The sequence below is a fragment of the Pseudopipra pipra genome, chromosome 14 (genome assembly GCF_036250125.1).
Source record: "Pseudopipra pipra isolate bDixPip1 chromosome 14, bDixPip1.hap1, whole genome shotgun sequence".
Taxonomy (NCBI): domain Eukaryota; kingdom Metazoa; phylum Chordata; class Aves; order Passeriformes; family Pipridae; genus Pseudopipra; species Pseudopipra pipra.
The window spans coordinates 12,168,583-12,183,033 of record NC_087562.1 but is presented as its reverse complement, the minus strand read 5'-3'; the positions used below and the strand labels follow the sequence as shown (position 1 = coordinate 12,183,033).

Genomic DNA, 14,451 nt, shown 5'->3' with positions numbered 1-14,451 from the left:
TTCCACGGAGCACTCAAAAGACACATAATCTTTAATGTCATTGGGTGTTACAGATTGTTATTTGCTTAATGAAAATAAAAACAAAGAACACAGAATTCCATCACATTCATACGTCTCAAGCTGTTGAAAAGGAAGATATTAACTGGAATTCAGAAAGAATTTTCTTGAGTTCTTATGGTGATTATAGGCCCTCTTACTCTGATGTATCACTCAGCAGGTGTCAGCACTGAAAATGTGGGCCTAAAATTTTCACGTTGAGTTTTCTCTGTGATATTATTATTTTCTAAGAACAACAAATAGTGTTTTTTGATGAACCCAAGGAAGAAATTTGTTGTGACTGTAGAACATGTTGCTGGAGAGGAACATTGTGTAGTAGCAGATAGCCAATGAATCATACTTTTCAAAAAAAACCCAGCATATAAAAAAGATCAAGGTTTATTATGCTTCACTTACTATCAAAGAAAAAGGTAATGGTAGATGCAATGTTAGCGAATTCATATTGCACTATTCACTTTTTCACAGCAGATGAATAACTGTCATTGATGGACTGGTCAGACAGCCTAAAACAAAATAACATTTATCTTTCACAGATCAAGGATCCACCTGCTTTCTTTTTCAAGAAAAAACATGAAAGCTGGAATCGAGTTTTCTTGGAAGCAATGCACCTTCATTGTCAGTAACAGGCAAATGAGTAGTGGAGTGACAGAAGGTAAGCTCAATTTTCATATTTAATATTTTATTGCTAAAAGGCATGGAATTTTTCTGAGTAATTCATACTTTTAAGAGCATGACTGAGCAAGACCCAGTGTTGAGCACCAAGTGAGGAGGCCAAATGATTTTTCAAAATTTACTATGTGGAACAAAATCATTTAACTGCTCAGGATATCTCAGAGTGTGTGCCATGGACCCAGCAACATGGAGAGTAACCATGAGGTCCTCCTTCTACCGTCTTTTTCTTGCTGCTTGCTATTTTTCTTTGCTGTACCTAATGACTCCTTCTGTTTTTGTTGAGGGCCATTCCTCAGTATGGTTGAAATATTCTTGAAAATCACGGGTTATCTTTGTACATTAGAGGAGAAGAGCCCATCAACATCGGTCAAAAAGATCTTTTGTCCACATGCCTTCCCCTCCATCCCCGTAACCCCACCAGACTGTACCTTTTAAGTACAGGAGGAATGCTGTAGCAAAATGTTAGTGCAAGGATTGTTTTTGTAGACTTTGGTTGTCTTTCAATCTCTCAATATTTTTGACATAAAAAACACTGTGCCTACATAACGTGCTACTTTTGTGCATTTGGAGGGAAAGGTAATTCCTAATAACTAAATCTGAGAGCTAGGTCCCTACTTTGGTTTTATTATAAAGCTTGAAAAAAATATCTCTGAGTTCCTACTGTGCAGACTAACACATCTCCTTATTCACATCACCGTGTTTCTTTTATAATGCTAAATATAAATAGAGGATGGAGAACTGAATAAAGTGATAGCTCCAATGGGTACTCACTATATTTAAAATAGGAAGAGGCAATAACTTAAAACTGTGTGAAACAAGAGGAAGATAAAGTCAGTGGGTTTATAAATACAATTTTATCCAAAAATTTCTAGTTCAAACAAGTACTTACAGAAAAAACCCCCCACCCTTTATATAAATATCTCTTATTCTTCAAAAAAAATTAGGGTGCTTCAAAAAATTACGGGGAAAGGTTTTGTTTGATGCCACATTATCTAAAGTGCATGGCCTTTGCAATAAAGAAATCCAGTATATAAAACAACTTTTTCAATGAGAACTGAATCAGGAGTGAGCTAATTGTGTTTAATTTGTGAACTATTAAATTTGTGATGACGCTGTTTAAACACTATGGTTCTCTAATGTACTTTTCTGATATAATTCTTTCTTTGTGGTAGGACCATGTCCTTTCAATGTATGATGTCCTAGCTCTGATAAAAAGGAGTTGAGAGTGATGACAAATGCAGAAACATCTGGGAAATGAGAACAGCAAAGCTGAGTGTCAGATAGCAATCAATGGATCACTTACAGCAATTATGCTTAGGAAATGAATTAGTTCGTATGATGTAATTTGCACATGATCAGGCTGGTGAAGGGACTCAACACTGCTTCCCTCAGGCTGTTAGGGAGATGTCTGTGCAGATTCTGTCCCAGAAATGCCACACATCCAGGAGAAGCTGTCAGCTCCCTGAGATGCCGCCCACTTCAGATGAGACAGAAGAGGGCATATGCCCTGTGGCAGTGCCATCCATTAGGACAATCTGTGTAAGCTACACTGTAAAGAAATGAGCGAACTGGAACAGAATGAAACATGAATTGTAAAGCACGGAGAAGTTCTCCTTCCAGTCAGTTTAAGCTTCCTGGCTCAGTCCAATCTCAACACTTCCCCAGTGACACATAACTTACTCTGTTTTGCCAGGTCTGTCCTTTTCCATTTGTCCAAGTTTACTTTTTTTGTCCCTTCAACTTAGCCCATTTTCTTTCTCTAAATTTTCTAGTTCAATTAGTGGAGTGATTTTGCACCTTTCCTTTTCACATCATGTCAACTAATCACTTGCCTATATTCCTCTTGCCTCAGTTGGGCTTATGTTTCTCCTATGCAACAATTCAGCTTTATGCTCCCCCTCATCTTAGCACTCCTCCCATTGTTATTTATTAATGGATTGCACAACTCTCCACCAAGAACCTTGACATATCTTAAAGACTTTCAATAATTAAGCCCCACAATGAGCCTATAAAGGATGCAATTATATTATCTATTTACCAGATGGCTAACCAGGAACAGACAGAAGTTAGCTAAATTGCCCTGGGTTAAAAGTTGGGGAAAGGCAGCACTGGGAATAGAATCCAGTGTTAGTTGTGTTTCTTTGCCAAAAGCTTGTAGTAGTACAAAGTGTATATACCAGCTGTTGGAGAATCACTTTGCTGGCCCAGAATTGTCCTGCCCTAGCTAAGAGCTTAAGATCTATTATTGAGCGGGTTTTCAAACTCAGTCCTTGCCCTTTTCTTTCCTAAGGGGACAACAGAAACATCTGAACTTGTAAACTTAAAATAAAAGTCTGCTGATGTTTCCATGTCTCTTCTGTAGTAGTTCTGTAACTCAGTGAGGTCTATGCATAGCTGGATTTTTTTTTTTTTTTTTTTATATCATGGTAAGTGTAGTAACAGCAAAACTCTTTCAAGAAGAGAAAGTCATTGTCTGTCTGTCTGTCAATGTATCTGTCCATCATAGTGTGAGCCAGTCAGACAGCCTGTCCATAGCATCAAAAAGCCATGCTAGATTTGTTATCTGTGTGACCAACCATCTGGACTACATACTGAATTCTCTGTCACCATTAAACAGATGAATCACACTTTGTAAATAGTGACTTCCAGGTTTTTTTGCTAGAGCTGCTTGCTTGGTGAGGCTGGCAAATTCTTAAGCAGTCCCTCTAAGTTTAGGTCTTGAGGTCCATGTTCCTCCTATTATCATGTGTATCATCGCCTTTGATAAGTAGAATATTGAACGGAATAAACTTGTAGACTGTTGCAGATGCAGGAAACATTGACATGGTGCTCTAACTATTTTCATGAAACATTTTAGAATCATTTTAAGTCTCTGGCTGGGGGCAGTGTTACAGTGCAGACTCATAGTCATTTCAAGATCACCTAATATACTGATCTTGATATCTCATTTAGAGTAGACATGCTTAATTTTCATGCTTGGAATTAATCTATGAAGCATGATTCTTATGACAGATAAAAGTACTAATTCTCTTCTGCAAAAGCTGCCTGCTAAAGAGTGATCACTTCTATAAGGTGGATCCCATCGCCTGTGGAGGGAGAGCTGGTGTGCAAAATTTTGTAATTAAGTTGTAAACATGAAGAAATGCCTTTTGGCCATTTTGCCTTGAACTACCTATGGACTCCTGGAAGATTTCCAGTATGAACTTTGAGGGCAGCAGTCTCCAAGCACATGGTATTCTCAGCACATTTCCAAATCTTCAGGAATGAGAGTATTCCAGTGCCCAAGGTGGTGCCTTGCAGTAAGACTCATTGCACTCCTTATATAAACTCAATGGAATTGTAGATCTTTAGGGGCCATTTGAGATTTTGTCATGAGGAAGATTAAATGCTGAAATCTAGATTGCCTTTCTACTTTGTGGAAGAAAAAAAAGCCCATCCATATGAAATTGTGCTCATTACTGAGGAAAATAAATTCTTGTCTGTCAAGCAAATGGCCAGGTTTTAGAAGTGGTTAGACTTGCACATCAATTACTAGGGAAAAACAACACCTGTGTACACTAATTATTTTTTTAATGGAAAGTTTTCAGATATAGGGTCAAAGTCTCCTCTTGCATCAATTGTATGCCACAGAAATGTCACTCTTGTCAGTGGAATAACTACTGATTTACGCTGGTAGGTGTTAGAGTAAATCAGGTGAATGGTATATTATGGTGCACAACAGGAATGTTGTCATAATAAACGACGTTTAAATTTTAAATATATACTTTATATATTCTAAATGATCAATGTACCTTTAAATACTGTTTGAGTTAAATTAAGTGCAGTTTTGTTTCGTCTTTGTCTGATGTTTGTTGACTTTTACTCTCCTTATTACTGTCAAAAACATTTTGAAGCTATAAATAAGAGCATGGATTAAATATATTCTTTGTGACAAGCAACGTGCAGTGTATTCACTTCTTTCTTCTAGAAGATAGATTATCCTTTTCATTATTTTGATTCTGCACTCTTCCATTATTCTGAAGATCAGTAGAAGTACACTGAGACCCAGTTATGGAAAAATGATGTGTTGTGTGTATATATATATATATTTTGCTTGTGACAGATATATGCTTGCACCTGAAAATATCCATAGTCAAACAAACTAGAATTTTAAGGAAGTTGCAGAATGAGAGCTGTTGTTTTTATTTACTAGAGGGGTTCCATATGATGCTGTCGTACAAGGGCTCGTGTTGTGAGATTGCATATGATTCATAGGTTAAATCAATTAGGCTGAAAGTATTCCCTCTGGCCAAAGAGTTAGATGTACAAAGGATCAAAACTCGAGAGGTCATCAGGCATGGTTTGTAGCTCCCTGTGCCCAGGTGCTTGAGGAGTAGTGTCCTAATTCCCACCACTGCCAAGCATTCTGCAATGTCTGATGTGCTGGTAGGTATGTTTGTGATTATACAGATGTGGTCAAATTTCTTACAGGTGTAAGATGACTTGAGTGAAACTGTGTTTGCACTAAAGGAAAATTTCACCAATGGTGTGCAATGTCCCCACTGCACAGGGAGACTGATGTTTTTTGAAAATCTGACCTTGTCGCTCCCTGCGGTGTGCAGTTCAGTAGGAATTCACTTAAATAAAACCAAGATTCACACAGGAGGAATCATCAAGGGCAGTTAGACATACAGTTTAGGTGCAGACAGAAGACATTGTTATATGTTTTCAAGTTGTACATTTTTACCAAATACCACATTAAGCCAGTGATCTGCAGGCAGGAGAAAGACATAAAGTGTTTTTCCCTGTGTAACTGTCCTAGGGCTCACAAAGCCCAGTGACTGTGAAGTCTAGTCTCATCTCAGGCAATTCTATTTTATATTTGTCTTCATTATTGAGCACGCTTCATATTCTCTTCCTCGGCTCACTGCAGCTTCATTGCTTCATTTTATGTATCAGGAAGCCGGACAAAGCTCAAGTGGCAGCAGAATTTAGACCTTTATTAAGTCAGATAGAAATCATCTCACTCAGTAATCTGGAAAGATGGTGAGAAGTCATGGGTTTGGCAGGATGGTCTTTTTTAATTACTGTGGATTTCTGATCTACATTTCTCTGTAGTTTAGCATATTGTTGTGAACTTGCAATGTGAGTGTCAAACTCCCCTCTAGTGGTTGCTGTACACAGAGAATAAACATTGATTTAGCTTGATGACAATTTAACTCTGAACTGAAAAAGATGACAATTCATGTGAGATTGTGATGGTTGTACATAGCAAAATTTATTTATTTGTCTTTCTTCCTCTTTTAATGATTTAGTTACTTCACATGTTGAAATACTGTAATTAAAACATGATTCATTGTCAAAGCAAACAGACAAACAAACACAAACAAAAAGAATTATGGCATTATACCGTGCAAAATGCGAATGTGCCACCTATTGGTGACGGCTCTGCACTTCTTGATCACTCTCCAACAGGTCAGCGGCAATGTCACCACGAACAATGTCATTTGTCCCACAGGACACAATAGAGCTACACACAGCTCTGTGCTTCCTTGTATTAATGCAGTGCTGGTGCTGCAATAATATAAAAGCAAGAATTGAGCAATAAGTGTGAAATAAAGAACTGAGTGTTAAAAATGTGCAAAGAATGGAGTGACTCATTAAGTGTCATTATGATTAAAGAGTTCCATTTCTTGCTAACAGAGTTCTCAGCAGCAGATTGTGAAACCAGAAATACACTCCACAAGGCAGAAGTTTTTTGCTATGTGTGAAGAGGAAAGATATGGTGAACTTGTATGTTTCTCAGCCATCTGAGCTGTAAATTTGCACCTCTACAATCCTTTCAGAGAATCTGTTAATAACTTTTTGGAAGCTATTCTGCTTGAATCTTTTAAGGCAGAAAGATTGGACCCTGCCTGCACAGGGTCCAAGCATGGGAAGGAAAAAGCCTCGGGACATCTGACACTGGAAACTCTGTTGTTAAAGTTTTCTTTCCCAGTTTTCAAAAGCAGCCTTCATTCATCCTTTATGCATATTCAGAATTATATTTCTGTTGATTATATGTTTTACAAAGGTACCTCTGCTTTTCTGCAAGTGCCAGTAATTACACCTGCACATGCAGAAGTGGAGACTATATTTTAAATCTGTAGTTTTTCTAATTTAATTTGTCTTATGGTTTATATAGCAGTTACCAAGTTTCCTACTCTCCAGGATAGTATTCAGTCACTATTTATGGTACAGAATTTAGTAAAAAAGAAAAATAATTTAATGTTACTAGTTTCCTCAGCTAAAAAGGAGCAAAAGGGCTATTAAGTAAAAATTTTTGAAATGTGATTTTGCTCATAATCTTGCTGCTTCCTCCTTGCTTAGCTTTGGTGCTGGTTTGGGGTTTTTTTTTGGTATTCATCTTTTTTTATTTTGTCCTTTTTTTTTGGTTGGTTAGTTTGGTTTTTTTTTTTTTTTTGTGAGTGGCTCAGCTTAGTGAAAGGACAGAGTCAACCCTGACTGGCTGCAATAAGCTAAGCACTGGTGTGTGACATTAAATGTACACACTAGAATGTAAGATGTCAATGAAAACAAAACCAGTTCTGGAGAGATAAGGTAATAATGATAGCTAGCATACAGCAAGCACAATTAAAGCACACCACAGTATAATATTTGACTAATCATCTAAAAATATTGGTTTCCCTTAAACTTGAGACTTTTCAGAATGACAAAACAACCCAGCAGCATAGATAAATCTTGGAATAAAGAATCAAAAAAGCACATTTGAAAATACAGGGTATGTTGTTACACCCATAAAGATTGTAAAGCAATAGCTGTGTCAGGTCCTCTTAAAAATAATATGCTTTCATCTTATGTCTTAATGTAAGACCGTCTTTTACAGCAGATGTTCTGGGAGTGCTCCCTCCCTTATGCAATGGCACAAGCATACCAATGCTCCTAGAGAGGTTTACCTTTCAGAACTGACAAGTGTTAAAAGAAAAGGGGGGTGCGAACAGGTTTATAATCTACATCACAGATATGTGGGAAAGGGTTTTAAAATATACTGTGTCAGGAAGAGGAGAAAAATCAGACACATTAAATAAAATCTATATAAATAGTAACAGTGAAGTCATACAATGATCTTTAGCAAAATAAGCCCCACTAAAGCAGGCCACGAGCAGTGAGAGCCTGCTATTTCTTATGGGATGCAGTGATAAAGAAATTACATACTTATTTGAGAGGAACATAAATAAAGATTAATAGGTTAATGAGTTATTTTCCTTTCATTACTATACTATTGTACTTTATTATAATTGCTTTGCACTCATTTAATTAAATTTGAACTAGGGCCAACACAAGATAATTTGTTTTCCCTGTACTAAACAATGAGTATGCAGATTGGAAGTACTGAAGCAGTAATCAGCCCTCTGTTTGCAACACTTTTCTACTCTGAGTAGACATTATAATTGATAATTTGATTGTTGCAGCACTCCGTGCAATATATTTTAAAGCAACATTAACATAATGGAAATTATGTTGTGTGCCTAATCCGAGCTTTTCACTGTGTAAGTATACGAATCCCATTCTGTTATGAATTAGGGCACTATCCACCAAACGTGCATACAACCTTTACATGCCTCATTTTGGAACAGAGCTATCTGCTTCTAGTCTCCATTCATTGTCTTCCCTTTCAAGTTATGTTACTTAAGTTGTACACAAAAAGAGCTAAAATAGCTAAGCTAAGCATTTCAGTGAAACCTGATTTGTTCTGACACAAATCTGCCATTAAAATTGAAGAGGTTTTGTATAGTTCCTTTACAATTTTTGCATTATTTCTAAGGAAGGTGTTTATCCAGCCCATTAGAATTTATCTTTCCATTGTCTCTTTCAAGCTTCTGAGAATCCTAGTAACAAAACCATGATGTGACTCAGGTGTCAAGGTAGGACTTTTCAATGCCTGTAATATAAACAAAAGTTAATTCAGTCTCTTTTTAAAAATTTCTATATATACTGGACTTAAGAAACAGAGTGTGTATTTTTTCCTCATGCTCTATAAGAATGAGTAGATAGGCTGAGGTTCTGTTTGATCTCTTCTGTATCCCAACCACATGCCCACCATGCAGGTTTAATATGTTGCTTCCTTTTGCCCCCAGTCCCTGCTGAGGAATTGGCCTCTGCATGTCCTGCCCGGATGAAGCCCTGAGGATGGTGGGACAGTCCTGAGCAGTTGTGTGCAACCTCAGCAGTTTCCAAGGTTACCTTGTCTTTCAAGTTTGGGCCACGAGAAGAAGTGGAAAACCAAAGTGAAGAGAGTGATGGCTTATAAAACTCTGCCAACTTTAACTTTATTTGTTTTCTGACAAAATAAGAGTGGCTTTGCTTGCGTAAATATTTGAGTCACCTCATTTAATATTTGCCTATTTACTTTATGGCCTGAAGTGTCCCTGTACTAGAAAGGGGAGTTGTGGGTTTGCAAAATAAGTTCAGCCTGTTTGAGAAAAGTGTTGCAGAGGAGAGTGTTTCACTTACTGTTTTTTAGAACTGAGCTTTCAAAGTCCCCTAAGATATTTTTTAAGCAAGGAATCCTACTGAAGAATAATCATGATTTATTATTTTAGAGAAGTCATGATGAGGTGAAATGTGCCTGTTGTTCTGGTTGGAGAGCAGTGCTAGTGAGTGTGGAGTGGTCCAGGTTGCCTGCACAGGCTTCTTTTGTTCTGCTCCATGTTTCCAGAGGAAGTGTTTGAAGGAGACAGGAAGCCTGACTGACAGGCTTGACTTAATTTTTTTTTTTTTTTTTTTTTTGGTTCTCATGTGTCATTCCTTTTTCTTTTGCTGACAATTGTTTAACATCATTATAAAGCCTATTATGGTAGGAGAGATGCCACTAAAATACTCCTTAAGCTGGGAGAAAATTAGAAGCAGTACAGGAGAAATGAATGGTGTTACATGTATTTAAAAAGGTGTCAGAGAGTGCTGCCTGCATTGCCACCCAGATCTAAAAATCATTGATCATCTGAGAGGTTCTCTCTGTCCATCACCATGGTCTGAGGCTACATGCTCCACTTAGATTCTTTTGGAACTTCTGCAGTTTTCCAGCCATGTAATAGATACTCGTGGAATCCTGCCTTGGATAGTTTTCCTTTTCCATACTGAGTTTTCACTAATCTTGGTCCTGCATATCTATTTAAAGTCTAGAAATAACGAGGTGGACTTCGTGTCAGTAAAAGGAGTTGGAGGTATCTGGCAGTGGTGTGTTGGGAAGGAGCTGGAAAGCCTAACTTACAGAAACTTCTGTAAGTTAAGGTGGAGGAGAGCTCCTCTCATCTTCATTCCAAGCCTGTAGGCAGGTTTCGTTCCCACAGACGGTAGCACAAAGCATAGGAGCCTTTTGTAACTTATCTACTGTGAGGCCTAACCAAAGTCTCCTGAGTCTTAATAAAGGTTGCAGTCATCCCCAGTGTGGTTCAGTTTTGCAATAAAGGTTGGTGCATTTCAATAACTTTTGAGTTTTCCAGAGACAGGCTTTGCCTGAGAAAGGAGACATGGGATCCATGAAAGACAGAGCATCCTTTCGTGTTCGTATCAAGGAGGGGTGGGATTTTTCCACACCCCCTTAGAATCTGTTATGGTGGATTATGCCTTTAGAAAAACTAATTTATAATGTCTCAAGTAGAAAGTGGATCATAAGTGCTCTCTCTTTTTGTACAAAGCCACTGCTGTCAGACCACAAGGCAAATCCAGGGGGGTTTCTGTTTTCCATTTACCTTACTTTTCAATTGATTGGTCAGTGGTGTGTATCCTTTTTCAGTTTCTTTATTCCCTCTCTTTCAGACTTGGAATATTGTTGCCTGAAATCCTGAGGGTAACATTATAGATTTCTTTTCATTTCACACAGAGACCTTTAAACACACACCATACCTGAATTGCCCCTCCATCTGGCTTTAACTCACTCTGGGTGTGTAAGCCAAATCACAGACTGAATGCTATAATATTGCTTCTTTGCACAATTTAAAAAGGTGAACAATCCTTTTCATAGGTGTGCATAATAAATATAGCATGACTAGAGATGTAAGAATGGTAGAATATCTTGATATGAGGTGTTATAACCAAGCAAGGTTTATAATGAAATCAAAAAGTACATGAAGAAAGAAAAGCTCTGAAAAGCATGAGGGGATCATGGAAAGGTATGGATGGAAAATATAATAGGAGATTTTCAAAGCAGAAATGTTGTAGCTAGAGAATTATACCTGCCATCCAGTGTGGATATTTATTTGGGATAAATAAAATAGCAGTTGAGACTGTTGAAATGCATATATCAGTCATCTGAAAGATAAAGCTGGTGGGAAAGATTGAAAGATTACGGAACAAAGGGGAAAGTGTAAGTAAAAGGAAAAAAATAAAAGAAGTTTGTACAAAGGCTAAGATGAATAAGAGATTTTTGGAATATACTAGAAATGAGGTCACTGGAGAATGCAGTAGAGTTTGAGACATTGCAAAGGTAACCTACCTTCGGTTGAGAAAAATATATTTTTCAGATGTTAAATGTTTTGACTCAGTTTTCTCAATGAAGATAAGGATAATACAAAGAAGAGACGCAGAAACAGGAAAAGAATAAGGAATTAATATAGGCTCTGAATACTGATAAAATCCAGGGCTTTAACAATCAACTCAGATTTCTGTGAGAAGTTGAAACACTCAGGAGGAGACATGAAGTTGGTGACCATAGTCCTAGACTGTTAGTTCTTGGCAGATTTTAAGTCATGACAGATGTTTGGGATAGTCTGTGGTTACAGGAGGATAGTTTTGCATGTAGCAGTTTCCTTTATTCTTGTGTATTATGTGCCTTTTTTTCTAGTTTGCTGTAGAGGGGAGGGCACGAAAATGGGACCAAGTTGAGGCTGATGTGCAGAAGCAGGGATGAGAGGCCACATCCTCATTCTATTTGAGTTAGGGTATTTAATGGTAAATTTAACAAGTAGAGCAGAAGAGAAGAAAGAATCTGCCAAAGCAACGTCTCACAGTGCTTTGCTAGTGCTTGTGTCCTTCATGTCATACATAATCTAGCCCAAACTGTTCTATTATACAGTAAGAAAAACTAGACATATGGAATTTCTGTACAGGCAATTTTGGGTTGTATATACTCTTAAATAATATGTATTCTATATGTACCTATAGTTTCAGATGCTAGGTATGCTAGGTATATGTAAATCCTCCCTAGAAGGAGAAAACAAAGATATACAATGACATCTTTTGATAGGAGAAGGGGTAATTTTCAGAAGCTGACATAAAAATTTGAGAAAACACATTGAAACAGTATTTTAGGAGAACAGAGAAGTAAAGAATGTATAACATGCTTTAAATAAATAAAAAGAAAAAGAATAGGAGCAAAGTATGAAATTATGTGAAATGCAAATATAGAGGCTTCATGTAGTCTGATATTGGTAAGAGATGACAGCATCATGGTAATGCTCAAAAGACCAGTCTCTGGTTTTAGTTTTTGGGTTTTTTTAAGTTATTGTACAATCAGAAAAGGTTCAAAACTGATGCTAGTACAGTACAAGGGCAGAGAGACCTTAGTTATTTGTTAAAGTTAGAGAAAGCAGGTTTGTAGAAGAGAAGAGATTAAGAGGTCATCTCATTGAGTCAGAGATAATTCCGAAGGGAATAGGCAGGATAAATGCTACCAGGTTAGTTGAACTCTTCTGAGATGCAAGAACAAAGGAGTATGAACTAAGAGAAATCAATGGCAGCTATATTTATTTGGAATTTCTTACACAAATTGGGAGCAATTGCATATATAAGATATTTCACTAAGGACAGCAAGATGAAGAAATAATTGAAACAATAATTTAAAGGGTTAGTGTATCTAAGGTTTTAAAAGTGTAGACATTTAACATTAGCATTTGCAGTGAGTTGTTTTCTTTGCAAATAATTATACATAATCTTTTTGCAAGGCAGCTCTATTGGAATAAAAGTAGGCAGAAAAACTTTGAAATAGAAATTCTAATTTTGAGGTGGTTATAACTCTGGTTATTGGGAATTTTCCTGCGGTGATTCTCCAGCAGCACAAGTAAGTTGTGTGCGGAAAGAGGAAGTAAAAATTACTTCATTAAATATATTTTCATGTCTACCATTTACCCTGTTTGAAATCATGTATGGCAGAAGCAATTGTGTCATCAGAGGAATTATTTGATTTTTGTGTTTTGGGTTTTTTTAAATTAATTTAAGTTTACATATGTGTAGAGGAATACACAAATGCACACCACACACATACATAAATATATATACAAATGGTATCACAAGCCATAAATTTGCCTGCTGTACATCTGAAGAAAAATTGTGAGAGCACTTCAGGGACGGGTGCTTCCCAAGAGCCTCCCTGTTTAACCAGGAGCTCCCCTTATGCCTCAGCCATGGTTCTCCTCTGTGACACAGCACTTAATGGGAAAGTGTTAACTGAAATGTGAGGTAGGAGGGATGTGAGAGTTTTTTTGCCAGAGACAAATAAACTCCTGTTCAAATGGCAGAAGGGAGAATTCTGTCGGTACACAGACTAACACATGCTGTGTTTCTTGTTATACTTAGGAGTCACTCAAAAGCTCAGATGAGGCTGTAGCATCCCACCTGGAAATGGGAACCTTTCTGCCAGGGTGGTGATGGATCTTCAGATTCGCTCTGTGAGAGAGAAAATCTAATTTCTAGTAGCTGAAGCTCAGGTATGATGCAAGACCACTTCTATTCACCCAGAGATGACCGCCTCTATAGAAACTGTCAGCAGAGGTCCCTATGGTCTGCTGAAACCTGGATCTTCCATTTTATTTCAAGGATATGAAGATGGGCATAAATGTAAGTTAATAGTAAATGATGAAGCACACTGAAGAGTGGAGAGAGTGGTGTATGATTGTGGAGATGATTGAATATTGAATTGCTGTATATTGAAGCAGTTAGGAACATTGATTACTGTGGATTTTAAATATTAGTGGGGGAATATCTACTATTCAGGACATTTAGGATGTGTGCTTGAGAAATTTAAATATATGTGCATAACCCTAAAAAACACCTACAGACTCAGAATCATTCCCAAAACTTGTCTAGATTGTGTTTTGCTTCATTAAGCTCATAGAAAAGATAGGATTTTCCCTTCCTGTTCTCAGGCAAACTGGGTTCCAAATTGGTTCAAATCCTGGTAATCCGGCCTGAAGAATGAAATATTCCTGAAAAGAGGGGGTATGCTGTCTGAAGTGCAGATCTGTGCCAGGGCTGCCGCTCTTACAGGCACATCCACGCTGGCTTTAAATTAGGTTGCTCAGGCAGTGATGTAGCCGCAGCAGCAGAGCCGCACAGGGCACGCTGTTTACCCAGTTTTTCAGCCATGGAACAACATTCACATCAGTGAATGCAGTGGAGACATACCCAGAATAAGAATGTGATTTATTCTTTCAATGTGAGAAGCAGCTATATGTTCAACAAAGGCTTTCCTTAGACTAATGGCCAAAGTAGGCCCCAGTGCAGCTCCTCTATAGACCGAGAAGAAAGGATTGTTTGTTGAGGCTCAACTGTCCCCAAAAACCAGTCTGCTGAGTGGATTCCGTCATGTATGAGTTCTCTGCTCACTTCATTGTCACGGGTGTTTCCGCAAGCCTGCCATGCACGGCATAACTGGGGAATTTACTACAGCAGTTGCTGATGGAGCAAATAATTCAAAGTCCTGTCACAGCTTGGAAAGAACAGATGACTACTATAAACCAGTTCAAT

At 37.7% G+C, this 14,451-nt stretch overlaps 1 protein-coding gene across 1 annotated transcript in view; it reads left to right on the top strand.

The window, feature by feature from the left end:
* TOX3 (TOX high mobility group box family member 3) overlaps positions 1 to 14,451 on the top strand; it is a 123,852-nt gene that overhangs the window by 22,577 nt on the left and 86,824 nt on the right. The window contains exons 4-5 of the mRNA XM_064671160.1: positions 591 to 709; positions 13,282 to 13,542. Coding sequence (XP_064527230.1) covers positions 13,446 to 13,542 — 97 coding nt within the window. The 5' untranslated portion in view covers positions 591 to 709; positions 13,282 to 13,445. The remainder of the gene's footprint in view (positions 1 to 590; positions 710 to 13,281; positions 13,543 to 14,451) is intronic.